This window comes from Tachypleus tridentatus, chromosome 10 (genome assembly GCF_004210375.1).
Source record: "Tachypleus tridentatus isolate NWPU-2018 chromosome 10, ASM421037v1, whole genome shotgun sequence".
Classification (NCBI taxonomy): Eukaryota; Metazoa; Arthropoda; class Merostomata; order Xiphosura; family Limulidae; genus Tachypleus; species Tachypleus tridentatus.
In genome coordinates this window covers 162915721-162938835 of record NC_134834.1, presented here as the reverse complement: position 1 = coordinate 162938835, position 23115 = coordinate 162915721, and the positions used below count along the sequence as shown (strand labels likewise).

At 37.0% G+C, this 23115-nt stretch overlaps 1 protein-coding gene across 11 annotated transcripts in view; it reads left to right on the top strand.

Moving 5' to 3' along the window:
- The first annotated feature begins 9726 nt into the window (after window positions 1-9726).
- Window positions 9727-23115, top strand: part of LOC143230813 (scavenger receptor class B member 1-like) — a 53033-nt gene continuing 39644 nt past the window's right edge. The window contains exons 1-3 of one of the 11 annotated variants that reach the window (XM_076464996.1): window positions 9727-9866; window positions 13857-13947; window positions 14340-14431. In XM_076464996.1, the coding sequence (XP_076321111.1) occupies window positions 13923-13947; window positions 14340-14431 (117 nt within the window). In that variant the 5' untranslated portion in view covers window positions 9727-9866; window positions 13857-13922. Of the gene's footprint in view, window positions 9867-10226; window positions 10826-10914; window positions 10939-13275; window positions 13620-13856; window positions 13948-14336; window positions 14432-23115 lie in introns of those variants that run through there. The other 10 variants (XM_076464991.1, XM_076464990.1, XM_076464995.1 and 7 more) reach the window with 10 other exon arrangements.

Here is a 23115-nt window from a genome sequence, read left to right as displayed (position 1 = left end):
TTGTCATTCAAACAGAGCCTGAGTCCACTAGAAGGAAAAATGAAAAATTGCAAGATGATACATGATAATTGTGACTGAAATATGGTTAACTACTTCACGAGCAGCAAGTAATACTTCTGACATTGAAGTTTTTACAATGTTCACAGTTCCAACCTGTCTTATGATACATTGAAGTGAAGCTAACTTACAATTCGTGTATTATTAGCAAAATCTTAAAATAGTTCAATAGATATCAACCAATATTTTTCTGAATCATTTTTCATTTTCAAAGAGTAAGTGACGATATCACAATATTACCTTTTAAGACTAAGTTCCACATTCTCTCATTTTTCAGTCAACAGAAGTGTAATATATTATTTCATCAATATTAAAGTAATATATTCCATGTTTTTTATTTGCTGCAATCTAGATTTTTAGTAACTTTGTATCTTTTCTTCATAGCTGTTTTTTGAAGGTATACAAGTTCTTACAATATCAAACCAAAATTATTTTCTTGTCTGAATATCACATTCGTGTATATAATGCATGATCAAACTAATTTAATATGCACAAGTAAATGTGTCTGAATTGCATATCTGATTTTATAGCAACATCATACACCAACAATGCATAATTTGTAGCATGTGACGTCACTACTCAGTGAACCCCCAGTTTCTATAGTAACAAACAAGCATCGCTTATTTATCCCACTTGCATTTTGAAAACACACAACGACAAAACCTGAATGTGCCATCTATAGAGTTAGGATTACTCCATCTCCATTGATGTCACAAAAATAAAAGTAATTCGAGACTAAAGCAAGCATTCATACAGATTACAGTTTGTGCCCTTAAATACAAAATTCACATATAAACACACAGGCTAATATAGTACAGTGGAGCGCCATTAAGCCGCGGACCAGTAAACCGCGAAATCCCTTAAGCCGCTATAGCAAGTCTTGTGAGCGAGGATTATCGCGGCTCACCGCTAATTTAAGAACGTGTAAAAACGCGGCTTACGAATTTAATCCTGGCTTTATAACTTCAAGGGGATATTTAAAAAGGATTTGCTTTAATTTGGGAAATAAATAAAATATATTACAATAGAAATCGACCGTTAATCTACCTTATCCGCTCTCTATGTCAGCTTTATGGAGGCCGCCATTGTTACCGAATCACACCTCTCCATACATTAAAGCTAATCCGCGGTAAATCCGTGAAAAAAGTGATCAATAATTAAAGTATTATTTTTAATTCGATAATCCGATATAATTATCACGCAATGGCTCGGATGAGGCTCCTCGGCGGAGCTGTTGGCGACTTCGCCTTTTCAATCACAAAGGTTTAAGCCGCGATTAAGCAGGTTGACCCCCCAAATACCGCGGCTTAACGGCATTCCACTGTATTTGAACAAAATAAACCAGATTTACCTTTTCTCTCATGACACACTAATTAGCTTGATTACCACGTTTATCCTAAATCATCACTGCTGCCTATGGCTCATATAAGATAAACATGAACAAAACTAAACAAAAAATTTGGCAAAATATTACATATTTCCCCGACTTATATGTCCATATTAATTTTTCGTTTTGCGTTGAAGAGTAAAACCTTCCAATTGCACTTCAGATAATTTAATATATACTTGACAAACCATCAAGAAAAATCTTGTAGAGCAGCACGATACAAAGACATCCAAATGTTCGTGTAAAATCAAAATGTTTCTACATTAGTTCTCACCTGAAAACCTAATTTAACCGCTCAGTAAGCAAGGATATCAAAGTCTTTTCAACATGTTTTTAGCACTCTATTATTAACAACAGTATAATTCAATTGTACCTTTCCTAAGAATTTTCATCTCACAGACTCAACTGTCTTAGTTGTGTTTCTAATGCGTTTTGTCTCGTCTGCTCTACAGAAACTTCATTACAATTCAATCAGATAGATCCGTTGATTGTGGCAAAATGTCAAACTAAAGTTTTACTTTAATTCTAGAATAGGGGCCCTGGCATGGCCTAGCGCGTTAAGGCGTGCGCTTCGTAATCTGAGGGTCGCGGGTTCGCGCCCGAGTCGCGCCAAACATGCTCGCCCTCCCAGCCGTGGGGGCGTTATAATGTGACGGTCAATCCCACTATTCATTGGTAAAAGAGTAGCCTAAGAGTTGGCGGTGGGTGGTGATGACTAGCTGCCTTCCCTCTAGTCTTACACTGCTAAATTAGGGACGGCTAGCACATATAGCCCTCGAGTAGCTTTGTGCGAAATTCCAAAAACCAAAACCAACCACTTCTAGAATATAAAGGTTGGAATACCCTACCACTTGTTTATCTTTCATCCAAACAATTATCATAGCTGTTAATAATCTATTATTTATCACGGGACATTAGGCATGCTGCTACGAACCACAACTCGATAGTTTTTTTTTAAATGAAAGAAATGTCACTTTTCAATTGAACGACCATCTCAGCTGCTGGTCAAGGAGCAATTCCAGTTATAAATATTACATGCTACAAAGATCTGGAATTTTCACTCGCTCTCTCCACACCCTCACACCATGTCCCATCGAAAATAATACTGTGGCAGAGTTTCTATGGTTTGACATATTAAAAAAATGGGCAATATGTCTCATGGGTTGGCATTTCTGTTCTGTTTACATGGTCAGTGTTGCAGAATGAAGTTTACTCTTGAAAAGTGGTTATCAAATTGCAGTCATAGCTTCTAGGTTTTTAAAGTGCATTAGCTATTTCAGTGGCGAATGATATATTCAGTGATGCACTGAACTTTCTTGGTTCAGTGGTAAATCTGGTGTCTTATAATATTAGAAATCGAGATTTGATGCTTGTGGTAGATAGAACACAGATAGTCCATTGTGTAACTTTGTTCTTAATATCAAGCATATAACGGGAAATTTCCTACCACCCAAATGATGGCGTTAATGTTGCAAATATATTACTTTTGCAAGCACTTTCTTTGTTGTATACTATGGGAATTCAGCAACTTTCAACATACGGCTTACACATGCGATCATCTGTCCTATACCACCCTGTACCTTTGATGAATAAACTATTACCGGCATCTATATTCAAGATAAAGGCACACATCTTAATGAAAATAAGGCAGTACACCTTTCTTTCTAATAATTACTACTGAAAATGAACATGCACTCTTTGAAGGTTGTATTTCTTTGTCCTTCAATATTCACTCCATTTAAGTGCTAGATACTCCGAAGAAACCTGAATGGCAGTTATTTTATTGGGTGTGTCCCCAGTATTTACTTGGTAACATGTGGTCGTTGTGTAACCTAATCATCCATCTTTTTTCATAAACATACGATCAAACTCCTTGAGAATTCTCTAAGATCATACTTTTGTACTGAGTTCATATCATCTGCATAATCATCAACTACAGCTTTCAAATGCTCTGGAAGCTACATGTTTGTTTTTAGACACGGACAAATGATGTAACACAAGCCATACAGCAATTCTGCTTTATTTCTACCTATATTCCAATTCCAATGATCATTTTAGCTGGAAGCTGAATATCTAGATGTTTATAGCCAAAGGTTGTTAATGGTAAAACACTCAAATTTGGACAAATCACCATTCACAGCAATGCATCTTACTTTACAGAAAAAAAAAAGAACCAGCACGTTTCATATGTTGATCCCATAGATTGTCAGCAGTGCATCACAGCAAGCCGCTTATACATTAAGGAATTTAGTATATCCGTTTAAATATACAAAAGAGCACACCGCTGTTTTAAATACAAGTCTGGTCAGTATTAGATGGCTTTCCACAGAACTATTATTCATACTTATCACAAGCAAAATTAACTGATAACTTCTGCAATAGGCCCATCTCTATTATCCCAATGCCAAACCCCAGATCAGAGACAATTATGTTGGTTTGCCACACAACATTATCAAAACAGTCACAGACATGCTTATATATAAGTGTCTAACTTGCCACCAATATGCTGTGATGTAACTGGTGGAGTGGCAGTTAGTGCAATTATTTGTATGTTCTGGAAACCTTTATAAGCTCTGAAGGTTGTTTTGCAGATGGGTCTTTAGCTATATGCGTAACTATTTCTAGTTTCCTCCTTTGCTTCAGCATGCAGCTTGATATGAAAATCTCAAATTATACTTGCTCTGATACTGCATCTGTAAGAGATAAAATGTTTGTTAGTCTAGTGTTCTGTCACATGAATACACTCAGTAACACCATTATAAATTTGGGAATAAACACCTCATTACAATATTCAACAGACATGGTAGAAGATGTCTTCTCATATATTATGTTATCCTAAATCATTTCTGGACTAGAGGGGTTTAATTATTTCGTTTGAATATTTTCTTTCTTACAATGGAAAAACATAACCAAATTGCACGAAACTCAGGACAAACTTACTAAATAGTATCTAATTTTGACAAACAAAAATTAATTTATTTTTTCTATCATAGCTTAAACTGTGGAATTTTCAAAACGTTATTATGAGATAAAATTTTTAATAAAAAATAAAAATATTTCCTTTCATTTAAGAATTTCCTTTTTTGTCTAGTGCTTATCAGAAAGTTCCATTTTATATACCCAATCACTTTCAACTTGATGAACGTTAGTAAGATATGTTTTTAGATGCTATATTTTGCTGATTGCAAGAGTGACTGCTTCTAGCTATAAATCATAAAAAAACAGAGAAACGGATACAAACTTATTGACAGCTGTAAGGCCCGGCATGGCCAAGCGCGTTAAGGCGTGCGACTCGTAATCTGAGGGTCGCGGGTTCGCATCCCCGTCGCGCCAAACATGCTCGCCCTTTCAGCCGTGGGGGCGATATGATGTGACGATCAATCCCACTATTCGTTGGTAAAAGAGTAGCCCAAGAGTTGGCGGTGGGTGGTGATGACTAGCTGCCTTCCCTCTAGTCTTACACTGCTAAATTAGGGACGGCTAGCACTGATAGCCCTCGAGTAGCTTTGTGCGAAATTCAAAAACAAACAAACAAACAGACAGCTGTAGATCTAAGGAGTTACAACGCCAAAATCATGGGTTCGATTCTCCTCGGTGGACTCAGTAGATAGCCTGATGTAGCTTTACTATAAGAAAACACCTACATCTACAAACATATTGTGGATCTGGGACCTCACTTTTCAAAATAGCTCCAGGTCAGGCTAGGTAACAATAGTGTTTTGTGTCTGTGTTTATTTTGTTTATTAAAATGTTTAGTTTTTGTTTAGTTTTGGAATGTATAATCCAGTATGGGTGATTTTTCTGTGGATTTCTGTTTTGAATTGTGTATCGGTTCTTGTGATCTTGAGGTTAAGAAATGCTATTTGGTTAGTTTTTTCCTGTTTACAGGTGAACTTAATGTTGGGATGTATCGAGCTAATGTGATTGAAAAACTAAGTGTGTTCTGTAGATGTGAAGCCAACAATTGTATCATCAGCATGCTTGTATCAGTATAGTGGTAGGTATAAGGCTGAATTGATCGCTTGAGATTCAATATGTGTTGCCTGGAACTGGTAACACAGGATTCTCCATACTTAGGCCATTTATTTGTAGGTAGTTTTGGTGGTAGTGAATTGTATAAGGATTTCTAACTGGTTACTTGGATGTGTATCAATGAGTTTGGGTCTTGGATATAAAGTTCTAAAGCTATCTTGCAGGCTTCAGTTGTTGGAACTTCTGTGAAGAGGGAGATTACATCAAAACTGGCCATTAAGGCGCTATGATTTAGTTGATCAAGAATATATTTAAAGTTGAAACAGTCTTTGAAAGAGGAGCCGACTGAAGTTACATATTTAGAAAATACCCACGCTATATATTTACCGAGGATGTAGTTAAATGATTCGTAGGTCGACATTATGGGTCGTAGCAGACAATCAGATTTGTGAGGTTTGGGTTTGCCGTATAGTTGTAGTGTGTGTGAGTCGGTCTTTCGTAGGTAAGAATAATTGTTTTCTGAGATTGTGTTGTTTTTTTTCATTTGTAGAGGTATTTTGTTTAACTGGTTTCATGTGTTTTTGTTGGATTTGTGTTTATCACTTTAAATTTGTTTATATCTGACAAGTTCTTGTTCATTTCTTTGATGTATTCATTCGTGTTAATTATAACTATAGCATTGCCTTTATCTGTTTTTAGAACTCTGATTTTGTTATCTGGTTTAAATTATTTATAGAATTAATATCTTTTTTGTATGAAATTGTTGTTGTTTTTAGTTTTCTTTTCTGTAAAATTATGTCGATACTTTTGTGCGAAAATTCTTTGAAAAAGGTGTTATGGATCAGGGGCGTAGCAGGGGGGGGGGGGTTTGGGGGTTAACCCCCATGGACCCAAACTTTTTAGACAAGTTCAGTTGCCACCTATGAAGTTTCATAAAGATCCATGATTGCATGGCAGATAATTTTACACACAACAAATGGTCAAATGCAAATTTCTGATTAAATACTCTTTTAATACAGCAAGTTTTGTCAGAACTGGAGAAATACAATCGAATATCTATGAAAGGCTCAAACGCCTGTTCGTTCTTGCCAGGACATCTACAACACAGTTTGGTTCAACTTTAATATCACGGTGAATGTATAATGAGGCCAGGCCATTCAATCGATCTTCAGTAGTGGTATTTCTCAAATACGTTTTGAATCTTCTGAGAGTTGAAAACGAACGCTCCACTGAGCTCGTTGACGCAGGCAGCGTGGCAAATACTTTCAACAGTCTAGAAATAACTGGGAACATTTCTGCATTGCACATTGCATATGCATCTATGACATTTTTTGGTCTGTTGTTCGCAAGTGATTTGTACCAAACCCTAAGTTCACCTACTGCAGCTAGTGAAGTGCTGTCAATGTCAGCCTTGTATATATTAACCAACTCTTTTATTTGGTCACATTGTTGTGCTGTAGGTTCTGACCGTTCTGTGGTAGGTCCTGATGGTAATAGACACATGAAGTTTGTAAGTAGAGTTTTGTGACTGGACAGACGGTCACATATTTGTGAAAGAAAGTGATCAACAAATAGTACAAATACAACAATACGAAAGTACTCCTCAGGGCTAGTGGTTTGTGGGTTAGCACGGTACATCTGTCTTTTAGCCTACCTTGGCATTATGATGTCAGTTTGAAGCTCAATACACAGAGTTTGAGCCTCACAGGAAATGTTGTTAAATTCATTCATGTATTATTTCTGAGTGAACGGATTAAATTTTTCACTATTTCTGCGTGATGCATCGCAGCACCTAAATCAATGTTCTGTTGCTGAAGTAAGTTGCACAGAGGTAAACTAAAGGAAAACAATTTAGCAATGGTAAGTAGAATGATGATGAATTCTGGCTGTGTTATAAAACACAACAATTGATTGGCTTGCGTGGCAGAATCTCTGTCTTGCCAATCTGATATGGTCTCAAGGGCATCTGCAACTGCATGGATTAATTCTAAAAATACAATGACTGAGTCACGCCTCTCAACCAACCTGGTGGGGCAGAGACCTTTCAAACTTTTTTTTCGATTCAGGTGCTTTATTCTCCACCGAAAGAGCCAAAACGTGCTTTCGTTTGGGTGTATTGAGAAAGTTTTCAATGCTAGAAATTATTTCCATGCAATTTCGCACAGGAAGTTTTTACAAGCATCAGAAATTGCCAAGTTTAGGGAATGGGCACTGCAGTTTACATAGGGTGCAAGTGGGAATTCATCAGTTATGTATCTCTGGACACCATTGAATTTCCCACTCATAGAGGCAGCACCGTCGCACCCTTGTTTTCGCAGGTAAGCCATGTCAATACCATATTTTGTCAGATTGGTTATGATAACATCAGCCAAGTTTCTGCCTGTCACATCATAAACATGTATAAATTGCAAAAAAATCTTCTCTCATTGCAACAGAGTTGTCATTAGCATGCAAATATCTAACACACAGCGAAAACTGTTCAATGCCTGAAATATCTGTTGTTTCATCATCTAATATTGAGAAACACTTTGCAGCATTAACCCTGTTGACCAAAGCATCAAGAACATGAATATTACAAGCATTGATGGTTTCAGTTTGAATTTGAGGACTCAGATACGTAGCATTCCTCTTTGTAATCTTAAAGCTTATTGAAAGCTTGACATCATCCTTTACCCTGTAACGCAAAACTGCCCGAAAATTCTTATCATTATTGATGGGCTTCTCATCAGTTTCACCAACAAACATTGGACCAGAATCATATTTTCCCCTCAAAGCTAAACCCTGTCTCCCACAGAGCAATACAATATCAATAATAGGCATTAAATATTGCCGGTTCTGTTCAATTTCTTGCTTGTAAGTTGTTTACGACCTGTAGAAAATTGTTAGCTTTTTCTTTGCTGTCTTGATGGTACTGTTTCTATTCATGTGCCTTGAAATCTTCAACAGCCTTCTTCCAGATTGTGTATGGAAATTTCACTAGTTGTCCCAATTTCTGGCTTCCAACACCAGCACCATCAGGAGCAAAAGGACAGCAGTACTTGCAGAAAGCACCCTTTGCATGTTGACTGTAGAGTAGCCATCTCCACTGTGAAAGCCAAAGATGTTGACGTGAGGGCGTTATAATCTGCGATCAATCCCACTATTCGTTGGTAAAAGAGTGGCCCAAAAGTTGGCGGTGGATGGTGATGACTAACTGCCTTCTCTCTAGACTTACACTGCTAAATTAGGGACAGCTAACGCAGTTAGCCCTCGTGTAGATTTGCGCAAAATTCCAAACAAAACCAATCAACGGCATCACCTTGTGACCTTTATCCTCTCATAGCTTTTGTTGGTCAACTGATCTATTTTAGACAAGGTCAACATGGGAAATTATAATGCTTGTCCTTTCAGCTCAAATACTATATTTTTCTGCAATATATTTTCGGGCAGAATTTACATTTGCTACGAGGAAGGGCATGAGTTGGCTGGACCTCCCACATTTCATATAGGCCCGGCATGGCCAGGTGGTTAAGGTTCTCGACTCGTAATTTGAGGGTCGCGGGTTTGAATCCCCGTCGCACCAAACATGATCGCCCTGTCTGCTGTGGGGGTGTTATAATGTTACGGTCAATCCCATTATTCGTTGGTAAAAGAGTAGCCCAAGAGTTGGCGGTGGGTGGTGATGACTAGCTGCTTTCCTTCTACTCTTACACTGTTAAATTAGGGACGACTAGCGCAAATAGCCCTTGTGTAGCTTTGCGCGAAATTAAAAAACAAACAAACCTTTCCTCCTGTCGTCTTATGTTACTATGCTATGTTCAATGCTTATTGAATATAGAAACGTGTAATCATAAGGAACAACTGGCTGAAAGGTGCGAACAGACACAAACTAGCTTGTTATATTAGATTTGTGTGTGAGTTTTTTCTTATAGCAAAGTCACATCAGGCTATCTGCTGAGCCCACCGAAGGGAATCAAACCCCTGATTTTAGCGCTGTAAGTCCGTAGCCTTACCGCTGCACTACGGGGGAGGTATACTAGATTTAAGTAATAAAACAATATGATATTTAAAAAAAATATATATATTAAAATAATATAGGTCTTTAAATTATGGCGTTAAGTAAAACTCAAACATTGTATGTTTTGTTAATTTTCATAGGTCATATAAACTTTGATGAAGTTACAGTTACACTTTACAGGCCTATTTGAAGTGTTTCTCTCTTGTGTTGGTGTTGAGTGTTGCTTTGAGTCGGAACGATCTCTGGTTTTAAATTTGTACCTCAAATCGGCCCGGCATGGCCAAGCGTGTTAAGGCGTGCGACTCGTAATCTGAGGGTCGCGGGTTCGCAACCTAGCTGCCTTCCCTCTAGTCTTACACTGCTAAACTAGGGACGGCTAGCACAGATAGCCCTCGAGTAGCTTTGTGCGAAAATCCAAAACAAACAAACAAAAAGTACCTCAAATCAGAGATGGTGGGTAGTTTTTTTAACATACGTGTGTATATATATATATATATAATTTTTGATACCTGGATATTTTAAAAATATCTTCGCATGTGTCGTGGATTGACACTGATAGATTTATAGATAAGTTATATTGTTATTAATTAAATTTTGGAAACAGCTTGAATGGGTAGCGTTTGTTTGTTTGTTTTGGAAATTTCGCACAAAGCTACTCGAGGGCTATCTGTGCTAGCCGTCCCTAATTTAGCAGTGTAAGACTAGAGGGAAGGCAGCTAGTCATCACCACCCACCGCCAACTCTTGGGCTACTCTTTACCAACGAATAGTGGGATTGACCGTCACATAATATACCCCCACGGCTGGGAGGGCGAGCATGTTTAGCGCGACGCGGGCGCGAACTCGCGACCCTCGGATTACGAGTCGCACGCCTTACGCGCTAGGCCATGCCGGGCCTAATGGGTAGCGGAAGAAGCTATTGCAATGTATATGCAAAACGTTTCGACATACTTGAGTCAAGCTCATAAGTTCCGAAGGGAGAGAAAGTTTATGACGACGTCAGCTTGTCAAAACGTTGAACATTTGTATCGAATTTCGTTTCGCTACCAATTCCGGCCGTCTTTAAACGTTGTTTTAATTCGCCATCAAATTTATTTTTTTTATTATTTAGAACGAGATTAGTTTGGCTTTTGGGCCATTATTTTCAAAAGTAATCCAATATTATAGCTTCATTTACTTGTCAATGTTTATTTTTAAATTAGACAAAATATATTATTGCAATTACTAGTATTAAGTATTAGTATTATCACTTTATCATAGTATATAAGTGTATCATACATATAAACCTAGGCTCGGGTAATCTTGAGCTGATGGTTTAAAACTGAAAATTATTGTTATATCAAATACAGATGCCGTTGTTAGCTCAGAGTTTATTAATACATCACATGGGTGTGAGATGCATCATTAGTAATAGTAAGTGACTAAATTTGTTTATAACAAGCTATTTTTCTATCCAAGACACCCTTACGTTCTGATCAACTAGGCTTTTTTCAATACCATCCTATGTGATACGCTTACTATTTTATGTAAATATTATCGTAATTTTTTTTTTAATTGGCCCTACTAATTATAGTAGGGCTCATGATTATTTGTTGGTTTTTATGGCTACCTATGAATCATATTGTTGAGACTAATAAGCAGGGTATTATTATTTTATAATTGTGTGCAAAATATACCCAAAAGTCAGAAAAAAGGGTTATACTAATTTCAATTAGATGTGTAACATTCATACACATTAACTGTCATCCCAGTTGCAGTTGAAAATATACATTTCCAATAAGCTATGTTTCCCATAGCCAGTGAATCATGCCAAAGCTGAGAAGACCTATGGAACATATGATGCATTTCTTGATAAGTTTTATAACATTGTGAAGTTGATAGTGATATGCTGCTTCTCAACTTTGTTAGCATTTATGGTACCAGAAGAAGTCGCAAGTGGTTATTAGTAGGACTGTTTTGAAAATATTAAGTACAAAATGTTCATATTGTTAAAAAAGTTTATAATATTTTACAAAATGAATTTGGTTATTTTTTTCCCCCACTAAAGAAGTAAAACATACTGGCCTGTAACTTCCAAAGAAACTTATTAGTCTCTTTAAAAGTGGAAGGGATGTTTCCAACTTTCCCTAACTCATCCTCAAGTGGACAAGTGTGCTGTAACTTTCTGAGTTTCCTGAAAATTTGCAATTAAAGCTACAATTTTTAAATTATTATCACTAGTAGAACTAACTTTAGCAACTGAGCTGTCTAAAACTAAATGGCAAACATATGTGACACAGATTATTCACACTGACATGGGTTTTATAAGTTACAGGAAAATAATTGGAATCATACACATATCTAAGGAGGCAGATGTGAAAGTGTAGAGTTAATGAAGTAGCCTGCATGCTTGGTTAGATGTGTATATTTATATACTGGTATATGTATAGTTGGAAAGATGTTAAGATTAGTTAGATTTCAAGCTGGTGGCAGTGTAGGAATACATATTTAACTGCTTGAAATAAATGTAAATTGTATATGTATTTTAGTTATATGTAAGTTTAATGTATTAAAAGAGATGATAAGGCACCTTATTAACTGTTAAATGTAAACTATGATTAACTCAGAGTTTCAGATTTATTAATATATTTTTATAAAAGTTTCCAACTTAATGAGGCCAATTACATTATTATTATTATTAGCTATACTTAAAAATGTTAACTCTTAAGATCTTAAACATTATTTGTTAAAGAACAAAATTTAAAGTACTGGAGGGATTTTTCTCGTGAAGGATTTAGAAAGTTCAAGCTGACATTAGTTTCAACAGAAAGTTAATGTTTATAAACACAGCTTTATCAGTCCAAAATTTCAGGGGAAATACTTGTTTCTAAATAACTGAGTGAGCTTTTTGGTTCAAGAGCTTGAGCACTTTTATTGGATTTTGAACATACTTCATAGGTTACCTCCCTTTTGGAGTTAAAAGATCAAAGTCACATAAAAATGAAAATTTGATTTTTTTTGGAAAAAGAAAATGTAAATATTAAAGGCATGCCATGTTTACCAACAATAAAAAATAACAAAACAATAACACCAGAAGCTAATGTATAGGGAGTATCATCCATTCTACTGTGCCCATTTTAAACTTGGGAGATAAAATTATGTATTGTGTTATTACTAAAGAGTTATGCTATTATGGAAGAAAATACACATAGCTGTATTTGTGAATATCATATTGCTTTTCATAGTTTTTTGAATATATATTTTTCCTTTTTTTGATAGTTAAAATTTCATGCTGTGAGATTTGTTAGTTAACAGCAGTGTATAAATGTGTAATTATTTTTCCCTAAGTTTATATGGTTTTTAAATAGTTTTTAAGGCTGTATGTGACTTTTTTTTCTAACTTACATCCTTGAAGTTTGTATAATTTTTCCAAGTCTGTATAAAATGTTGACCTTTTAGACTGATGAGTGACTTTAAAGTTTGAACTTTTTCAAGATGTATGAAAATGAAGAGCTAAATTAGTTTCAAAACATACAAAAATTGAAAACTATTAACATAGCAGAAGTTTCTGAGATGTATGAGCAGTAATATTTTTAGTTGTTTGATGATACAGACTTAGCCTAGAATCTTGGCTTGTTAGTAAATATTAGGTATTAGTAAATATAATGTTTATTTTTATAGTTTTGAAAGTGTCCCCTCCTTTTCATGGTTAGAAGTTTGTGTTCATGTTTATATAATTTTTATCAAAAACACTAAACTTAGAAATACTTGAAATTTACATTATAGTAATGTATTTATAACATAAAGTGATGGAATGAAAATTTGACACAGCTTGACTCATAAATTGTGCTTTTTACAAGCTATATGTCTTTATTTAAATGTACAGACATAAAACTATAATAACTTACACATTTTATTTTTATTGTAGGTCAGAATTAAATCTTGCATTTGAAATTAACTTTCACTAACTAGCTGATATACATGCTTCTCTGTGTGTGAGATGGTAGCATAGAATAGTCTATACATGTACTGCAACATCTACTAATTTAATAAGTGCCCACAGCAAGTTTTTAGACTGTGAAATCTCTAAGTACGTGCATGCTTACACGGTTGTGTGTGTGTGTGCACACACAGACATGAAGAATATTAGTTATGAGTCATCTCTAAGTAAAGCCGTGTTATTTTTATTGTCTTGAAGAAGAGTAGGCCTAATCACAACACTAATTCTGTACGGAATACTGGTTTTTAAAAGTGTTGTTAAAGTAATGGGTACATTTAAAGTGACGTGCTGGAGAAAATTACAATTAAGCCAAACTTAGATATTGACTTTGTACTTAGAAAACTGTTTTAGTTAATGGCACAAATAACTGCAATTTAATAATTATGCATGCATACACAAATTAGAAGTTATTATAATTGAAATGATGGATACACAGATGTAGTTGTAAATTTCCTATTGTTGCAGTCCTTGGAAGACAAAATCTTTCTGTCAAGACTACATTTTCATATTCTTCAGGTGTAAGTACTAACAATGTGGACAGGGGTTAAAAAAACAGGTAAGTCTTAAAGGCAGGACTTTCTTTTGGGTGTTTTTGTCATGTATGTAAGCATATGTTTTATGATATTGCTGTTTGATAAATGGTATTGAGTTATAATTAACCTTTGAATAATTTTTTATGTATTTAATGGTAGTTTATTGTAATTTGAATGATTGAAGCTGCTTCTCTTTATACACACTGAATTTGTGTTTCAATGAAGCTATTACTAAAGAAATAGAAAAGGTAAAACATTAAATGTTCAGTGTTGTGTAATTCCTGAAATATTCTGTGTATAATAAAATCTGTCTGTGTAGTTGGTCTATAGTCAACATAAAATTACACATATATTTATTGTTTTATTTATACAGTTATTCTAATGCTTAATTAATTTCTTTATAAATTTTCAGCAGTGATTACAGGGGGAGTAGGGCTTGCTGTGCTAATACTAGGCCTGATTTTATTGTTTTGCTTTCCATTGTTATTCAGTCACATGATGCAACAGGTGAGCTACAGATTTCTTTGGAATTACAGATTTGCACAGTTTTTCAGTGTTATTTATAATCATTGTTACAAATTATGTACATTTCATTTAATTAATAATATTTTTGTTAATTTGTTTGGGGTAATGAAAGTGGTGGAGCTATAAGTTTTATGTAGTATACTTTCACACCTGGTTATTGGTAATGAAAAATTTTCAAAGTGCATAAGAAAGATTTCCATACAAATTCGTCAGAAAATAATGTAGCCTTTGTGTTCAAATTAAAGCACTGTAGTTCTTGAAAGGATATCAAAAACAGATTTGGTTGACAGGTTTTAAAACCACACTACAAAAATAATGAAAAGTGTAATAGTTTAAAATTCTCAAAATTAGGTTTGCATTCAATATTTAAAAAGTTAACAAAAATTAATGTAATATAAATGAAAAATGTATTAATGCTTGAAAATTAATAGTCCCTATACTAAAATAGTTTTCAATTTTTCTTTGCATCTTTTTGTTTTGTTATGCTTAATTTAATGTAAGGTGTACAATTATTTCCATTTTTTTTTTATTTTTAAGGAATCTTTTTGTGTGTTTGTAAATGTTTGATATGTTTCAAAAAGTTTTTAATCAAGAGTATACAGCATGTTTCTTAATTTTGTGTATATTTGAAAAAAAAGTATTTATGTTCTAATGTCCTTACAGTATTTGTATTGTTTGAAATAACTATTTAGTGAGTGTAAAACTGCTACTTTTTTCACATTCATTAAATTCTCATTTAATTTGGGTGCGTGGTTTGCCCCCTCGAGGTGAATTTCTGTACATGGTGATGGGAACTCTTAGAGACAGTTCTGTAATTTCAGTTTACTTCTTCTGGGATCTGAACATGCATCCATGTGTTTACCCTGTGTATTGACCCATGAAGGGGAGGGTAGAACCCTGGTGATTGAGGGGTTTGACTCGGAAACACCACTTTAGCCTTGATACCCTGTAGATGGGTAGTTTTGTGGTGGCCCCTCTAGGGTCAGTTGGCTGGCCCACTTGAGCTAGGGTCAACCAAGTACCAGTGTTGGATGTTCTCCACATGTTGTGGACATTGTGTCTGATGCTGGTGATTGGGTATAGTGCTCGTGAAACCCTGGTGTTTTGTTGCATTGTTCTTGTTTGGCATTGAATTGTGTCCCATCATAGGGCTCCAGGATAGATGGGAATAGTGGGCACTGAAATGTTCTTATTTTATTATGGATACCCCCATTCATGAAGAAAAAGAAAAATTTTATTAGAAAATGACCATCTATGGATGAATCAGTTATACAGTCACCATCAAAGTTGAACTTATCATCTCAATTTTTCATTCTGCATTCATTTTTTGAGAAATTTTTAGGGCAGATGTCCTCCTTCTCATCTAAAAGAAATTAGAGGGCCTTGCTGGTTCCCCCAAATTAGGAAGCTGCACACAGGAGACATCTTGGTAGAAACATCTTTACCACAACATACCAAACTCCTTCTGAATTTGAAGAGCATTGGGAACATACCCATCAAGATTATTCCCCATGCTATCCTGAATTCCTCAAGAGGAGTTATTGTTAAGAGGGACTTTAAGAACATTCCTCAGTCAGAGATCCTTACTAGTTTTTCCCACCCAAGGCATTTCTGTGGTGTGCCAAACTTCCACTTGCAAATAGGAAATTATGATGCCTTATAATGTTCTGACTTTGACGTTTATATTGTCATGCCTTCCTGCCACAGTCAAGGCAGGTTATCTAAATTGCAAGATACAACTATACATTCCCAACCCTCTCAGATGTTTTCAGTCATCATGTCGTGGTTCGCTAACGTGCTCGTTGTGATGGCAAAGACCATGACACCTACAAGTGTGAATTGGAACCACACTGTGTTAACTACAGTGGTTCACACACCTCGTACTTTAATTCTTGCTTTAAGTGAGTGGAGGAGAAAGAGGTGTAATGCTTGAAGACTGTGAATGATATCTCCTACCTAGGGGCTTGGAAGGCATTGTCCACCACTCCATCTTGGACATATGCTGGTGCACTCTGTTCCACTGCCACAGTGGGAGCACAGAGAAATCTCTGTGCCTCTAATAGAGTTGTTTGCCAAATATATAAGGAGTCTTTTGCCCTCTGTATCTAAAAGAGATTATGAATCTACCTCTACTCCCATCTCTGCCCCTGCCACTTCTTCCAGTGGCTGCCTAGGTACACTTTCTTTGGCTTCAGGTTGGAGTTCATCTTCTTCTCCAGCCCTGAGATGCAAAACGATTATTTGTTCATGCCCTTAGTTGTTGGAATCTTTGTCCACAGACAGAGGTCTGTCTATTCAACTCGGGGCAGGATCCATGAAAGTCGATAGACTCGCATCCAATAAAGAAAAAAATATGGTTGAAAATGGAAGGGCTCTCTGGCCCATTCTCCTCCACGTAAATAAAAATGACCAATTCGATACAATGGAATTGTCAGACTTTTCATTTGAATATAGATTACATTAAGCATTTGGTTTATTCTTATCATCCAGTGTATGTCTCCTTACAAAAAACTTTTCTGAAACCTGTTGATGCAGTTGCCTTTTGGCTGTTTTATTTGTACATAAATTACAGGTTATGTGAAGATGTATCTCAGAACATCTTATATGGGTATTAACACTTTTATTGATAAGGAGAGAACAATGTTTCGACCTTCCTAGGTCATCTTCATCTTAAGAAAGAGAAAGCTTGAATGTAACCGTTGACAAACAAATGTCTTAAAGACGAGAGTATAAATGGCACCAGATTGTAGGGGGCATTGCAGGTGGATGTTAGGTTATTAATTAGTATAGGTTTATGTTGGTTTTAGTTGCTGTATAAGTATGGCTTCTTTGATTTTGTGTTTGTTTATATTTGTTTCCCTACTTAATATCTGGGTGTTTTCTACAGTTATGTTGTGTTTGTTTGATTTGCAGTGTTCAAAAGAGTGTGAAGGTGTTGTTTTTTTTTTGTGTGTGAAAGACGAGTGCATGGAGGGGTGGCACTGTTGGTTGATTAGCATGTGTGCATGCTCTATCTTTGCCACTCAATACACACTTGGAGACTGTAGCTGTCCATGTTTCCTTCAGTCGTACCATCACTGTTTGTTCTCTCAACCTGTCTCCTGGAGAGACCTGTGATCAATCAGGCCTTGATGCCCTCATTGAACAGTTACTATCTCCCTTTTTCATCCTGGGGTATTTTAATGGACATAATACCCTCTGTGTTGGTGCTGATATTGATGGGAAGAGCCATTCCATAGCTTGTATGTTCTTAGATCACAACCTTTCTCTCTTCAGTACTGGTTATTATACTTTTTTTCTTACACCTGGTCAGTCTTTTACTGCTGCTGAACTCTGTCTGCCCTCCTTCACTTTTCTGTTACTTTTCTTGGAGAGTTTACAGTACCCCATGGGGCAGTAATAATTCTTCTGTCATTTAGAAAGAGATTGTCTGTGGTTGATGCCGTCTAACCCATGCACCTCAATGGTAGTTGAACCAGGATCAAGCCAACTGGCTCTCTTTCACTGCTCTTTTTGAAACTTGATCCTACTATTTTCTGCAAACCATTAGTAGATGACTATATGACAGCTGTGACTGGCTGTGTAGTCCATGCAACTGCTCAGTATATTCCCAAAACTCTACATGTTTTCCATGGATCTTCATCTGTGGTGGAATCCTGCCTACCACATGGCACGGAAGGCTCAAAAATGGGCCTGGGATACCTTTTGTAGGTATCCCTCACTTTTAAACTACATTGCTTTTCAGCAGACTTTTGCACATGCTCAGCAGGTCAGGTGTCAAAGCCAAAAGGAATCTTGGCTTAAGTACACAACTAGCATCTCTTCTACCTCCAGTTTCAAAGTCATATGAGACAAGATTTGGAAGGTCAGTGGGCAGTATAATTCTATCCTCCTTTCAATCTTGCTGTCCAATGGTCAGGAAGTTGCTGTTACCCAGAGTATCACTTGTACTCTCAGTGAAAGATTTTCTTATGCATCTACCATTTCTTCATCTCCCACCTTCTTAGCCATCAAGACTTGGCCAAAGTGATTGCCTCTTTCCTCTCAGGCTGATTGTCTCCATGACTGTAATCACCCTTGACACTGGTGGAACTCAAGCTTGCTATTCATTGGTCTGAAGTACATCAATTGGATGTGATAATGTTCACTGTGAGATGCTGCACCATCTCTCTTCTACCCAGTATGGATTTCAGTGACAGCACTCTACCACAGACCACCTGATTCATCTTGAAACATCAATTAGGGAAGGTTTTCTCAAGTGACAGTGTATTGTTTCTGGGTTTGTTTGTGTTTTATCATTTTTTTGTGATGCTACATTGAGGTATGGCGTTTTGTGAGACCTCTACTTGTGGGTTGCATTGTCATTTGCCCATTTTTATCAAAAGGATTTTTAATGGTCTGGCAATTTCAAGTTTGTGTGGGTTTGACACCTTTCCATTCTTTCCCACAAGAACTTGGAGTCTCTTAGTGCTGTGTTTTCAGTGTCGCACTTTTCATTTAAAGATTAAAGCCATTACTGGACAACTTCCTCCTACAGTTGCAAACAGATTTTCTGTTGGTGATTTCCACATCTTGTGTTAGCCATTGAGAATGAGGTTTATTGAGAGGCAGCTAGAAACTGCTCTCAGTTGTTTAGTAAAGTGAATCACAACAAGTGATTTCACCTTCTCTCTATCTCTAAACCTGTCTGCATGCAATTCTGCCACCAGTGGGGTATTCACCCTAATCCTGAACTCCTTCTTGGTGAAGTTATGCTATCTGTGGTCTCGAGACAAAGTTTTTTGAGGCTTGTATTTGACCATAGGCTTATATTCCACATATCAAACAACTATCTGTCAAGTGTAGAAGGACACTGAACATCTTCCATGTCCTCCCTTCCCCCTCTTGGGGAACAAATTGATGTTCTATGCTCAAGATATATTGTGCCCTCATTTAACTGAAACTGTACTATGGGACTCTGGTCTATGGCTGTGCCAGAACCTTGGCCTTGAAGATGTTGGTTCCCATTCACCATCAGGAGCTTCAGCTCTGCATGGGGGCTTTTCACACTTCTCTAGTTTATAGTTTGTACATTGAGTTTCATGAACCTCCTCTACACTTTGCCATTTGCAACTGTCTTTATTGTATACTTCAAAACTTTTATCCATATCGCAGCATTCCAGCTGGGGTTGTTTTTCTTTGCCAGTGGGCAATGCTTTTTCAGAATAGATAGTATGTTATTTTTTCTTTTGGCCTTCGTATCCAGACATAGTTGGCAGAATTATATCTGTTCTTGGATGAAGTTGCTGTTGCTACAGGTCAGCCCATCCCACCATGATTTATTACCATCCCCAAATGTGACGTTTAATGAGTCATCTGAAGAAGGTGGATACTGTTGATTGGAAGTGTTGCTTTCTATTTGCCGAACATCTTTTGAACCATCCTTCCATTCCCATTTATATGGATGGTATGAAATCAGGTGACTCTATGGGCTCTGCCATGGTTTGTTGTGATTCGGTGGTTGCACACAGGATCCTCTCTACAGCTTCTGTGTCCATTACCAAATTGTATGCCATTTCTATTGCCTTGGATCAGGTAGAAGCTATACAGTACAGGAACTGTACTATTTACACAGACTTGCCTAGCTTTCTACTGGCACTAGAATTGCTTCACATTAGTTTTCATCCTATTCTCTTCAGTATTCCAAACCAACTGGCTCATTTCTCTTTATAATTTATATCTATCCAGTTTTTCAGGATATTAACCTATAGGAAAGCTCACTGACACTGTATTTAAGTCTACTCTGGTACTATCATTTCCATGCTTATCTCAAGGACTATGGCTTTGTACCCCTCAGTGTGGATTCCTGTATGTGGTGAGGGGACTGCCCAGGGAAGGTTCTGTTCTTTCAGTTTACCTCCTCTGGGATCTAAACATCTACCCACATGTTTGCCATGCATGTCAAACTATGAAGGGGAGGAAAGGATCCTAGTGGTTGAGGGGTCTAACCCTAACATACCACTTTGGCCTTGAATTCCTGTAGACAGGAAGCCTTGGGGTTGCTCCCCTTGGGGCAGTTGGCTGGTCCACTTGGGCTAGGGTCAGTCAAGTACCAGTGTTGGATGTTCTCAACAGGTGTTGTGGACATTGTATCTGACGCCAGTGTTTGGGTGTAGTACTCACAAAACCCTGGCATTGCTGCAGTGTCCTTATTTGACATTGTAGTGCTCCATGGTGGGTGGGGTCAGTGGTCACCAACATTCCCTTTTCTTTATTATGGATACTCCAATTAAAAATTTTAATAAAATAGTGAAAAAACAGTTGATAGGTAAACAACCACATTCTGATCAGCAGTCCTCATCATCTGCACCACCTGTTGTACCTCATTTTCTTATATTGCATTCACTTTCAGACAAACCTTTAGGGCAAATGTCTTCCTTTTTCATTCAGAAAGGACTAGAGGGACTTGCTGGCTTTCCAAAGTCAGTAAAGAAGCTTCAATCTGGTGACATATTGGTAAAAACATCCACATCTCAACACAGTAAACTCCTCATGCATTCAAAGGCCATTGGGGATATACCTATTGAGGTTACACCTCATGCTACTTTGAATTCATCATGAGAAATTATTGTTGAGAGGGATTTGAAGAACATCCCTGAGTCAGAGATTCTTGCTGGTTTCTCCACTCAAAGAGTTTCTGCAGTTGGGCATATCTCCACACACAAAGATGGAATAATGATGTTGATCAATATCCTCATTCTGACATTTACATCACCACATCCACCTGCCACCATCAAGGCAGGTTATCTTAATTGCAGGATAAGTCTATACATTCCAAACCCTCTCTGACATTTCCAGTGTCAGCAGTTCGGTAACTGAAACATGTCATGTCATGATTCCTTGACATGTGCTTGTTGCAGTAGCAAGGATCGTGATGCCTACGAGTGTGAAACAGACCCTCATTGCATCAGTTGCAATGGCTCTCACCTGACCTACTTTTGTTCTTGCCTTAAATAGTTGGAAGAAAAAGAAGTGCAGCGTTTGAAAATGATTCATAACATAACTTATCCTGAGGCTCGAAAATTGCTGTCCACCACCTCATCTCGGATGTATGCTGCTGCACTTCATTCCACAACTACAATGGGAATGCAGACTGATCTCTTTGTGCTTCCAAAAGAATCATTCTCCAAACAAATGAAAAGTCTTTTGACCTCCATGGTTACAAAATTTATGAATCAACTTCAACACCTATCTCTGTCTCTTGCATACATTCCAGCAAACCCCAAGATCCATATCCTTTGGTTTCAGGTACAGGCATTTCCTCGGATACATTTTCTTCTCCCACCCTAAGATCAAAACAATCATTCATTCACGTTCTCAGTCACTTGAATCCCCTTCTACCAGCTAAGACCTGCCCAATCAACCCAGGGCAGGATCCATGGAGGTAGATAGATCTCCCTTGAATAAGGACAGTAAGGAAAAAAGACGTGGTCAAAAACAGAAGGGTTCTCCACCCAATTCACCTACATATAAGTGAAAATGGCCACCCTGATACAATGGAACTTTCAAGGTTTACATTCTAATCTGGATGACATCAAAACACTGATTGTTTCTAACCATCCTGTATGACTTTCCTTACAGGAAACATTTTGAAACCTGCCAATACAATCACCATTTGGCAGTTTTTTTGTACAGAAATGACAGGTTGTGTGATGGACGAGTGCATGGAGGGGTGACACTATTGGTTGATCAGCATGTGCCCACCCTGTCTTTGCCACTTGACACATCCTTGGAGGCCGTAGCCATCTGTGTTTCCTTTGGTCATACCATCAGTTTGTTCTCTCTACCAGTCACCTGTAGAGACACATGATCAATCAGACTTTGATGCTTTCATTGAACAATTGCCATCTCCCTTTTTAATCCTGGGGAACTTTAATGGACACCATCCCCTTTGGGAAGTGCTATTATTGTTAGGAGGGGTTGCTCTGTAGAGCATATGCTCTCTGATCACAACCTTTCTCTTTTCAATACTGGTTCTTCTACTTATTTTCATGCACCTAGTCAGTCCTTTACTGCTATTGATCTCTCAATTTGCTCCCCTTCATTATTCTCCCATTTTTCATGGAGGGTTGATAATAATCCACAAGGCAGTGATCATTTTCCTATAACTTTGAGAGAGACTAGCTGTGGTCGATGCCACCCAACCCAGTTTATTGTCACACCGTCATTACAAACTTGAGTGATGACACCATTTTAGATATGCTTTAACCCCTGAAGTTGGACAATGTCATTGGTGATGGTGACACTGTCCACCTTACAAAAGTTTTTAATTTTTAAGGACCATTGTCTTTGTTAATTCTATTTAAGTGTTTATCCAACATTGAGCCACTGCTTTTGTTTTAACATAATTTTCCTTTACACTTTACAATACCTTCACTGTTATTTTATTTTTTACCAGTTGTTTGACACAGATAGCCTAGTTGCTTTGCTCCATAAAATGCCAAACCACAACTACTACAGCATTGGTTGCTGGGCTTCCACTGGAAAAATAACTCTTAGCCACTGTGGCTAAACAAAGTAATTTTCTTTTAGCCACAGTGACAGTTGTTTAACCACAATTTTAGGTTGCCAAAAACTGTGTGGTGCATGACTTTTAATATACATCAATTCCATCCAGTAAAAAATAG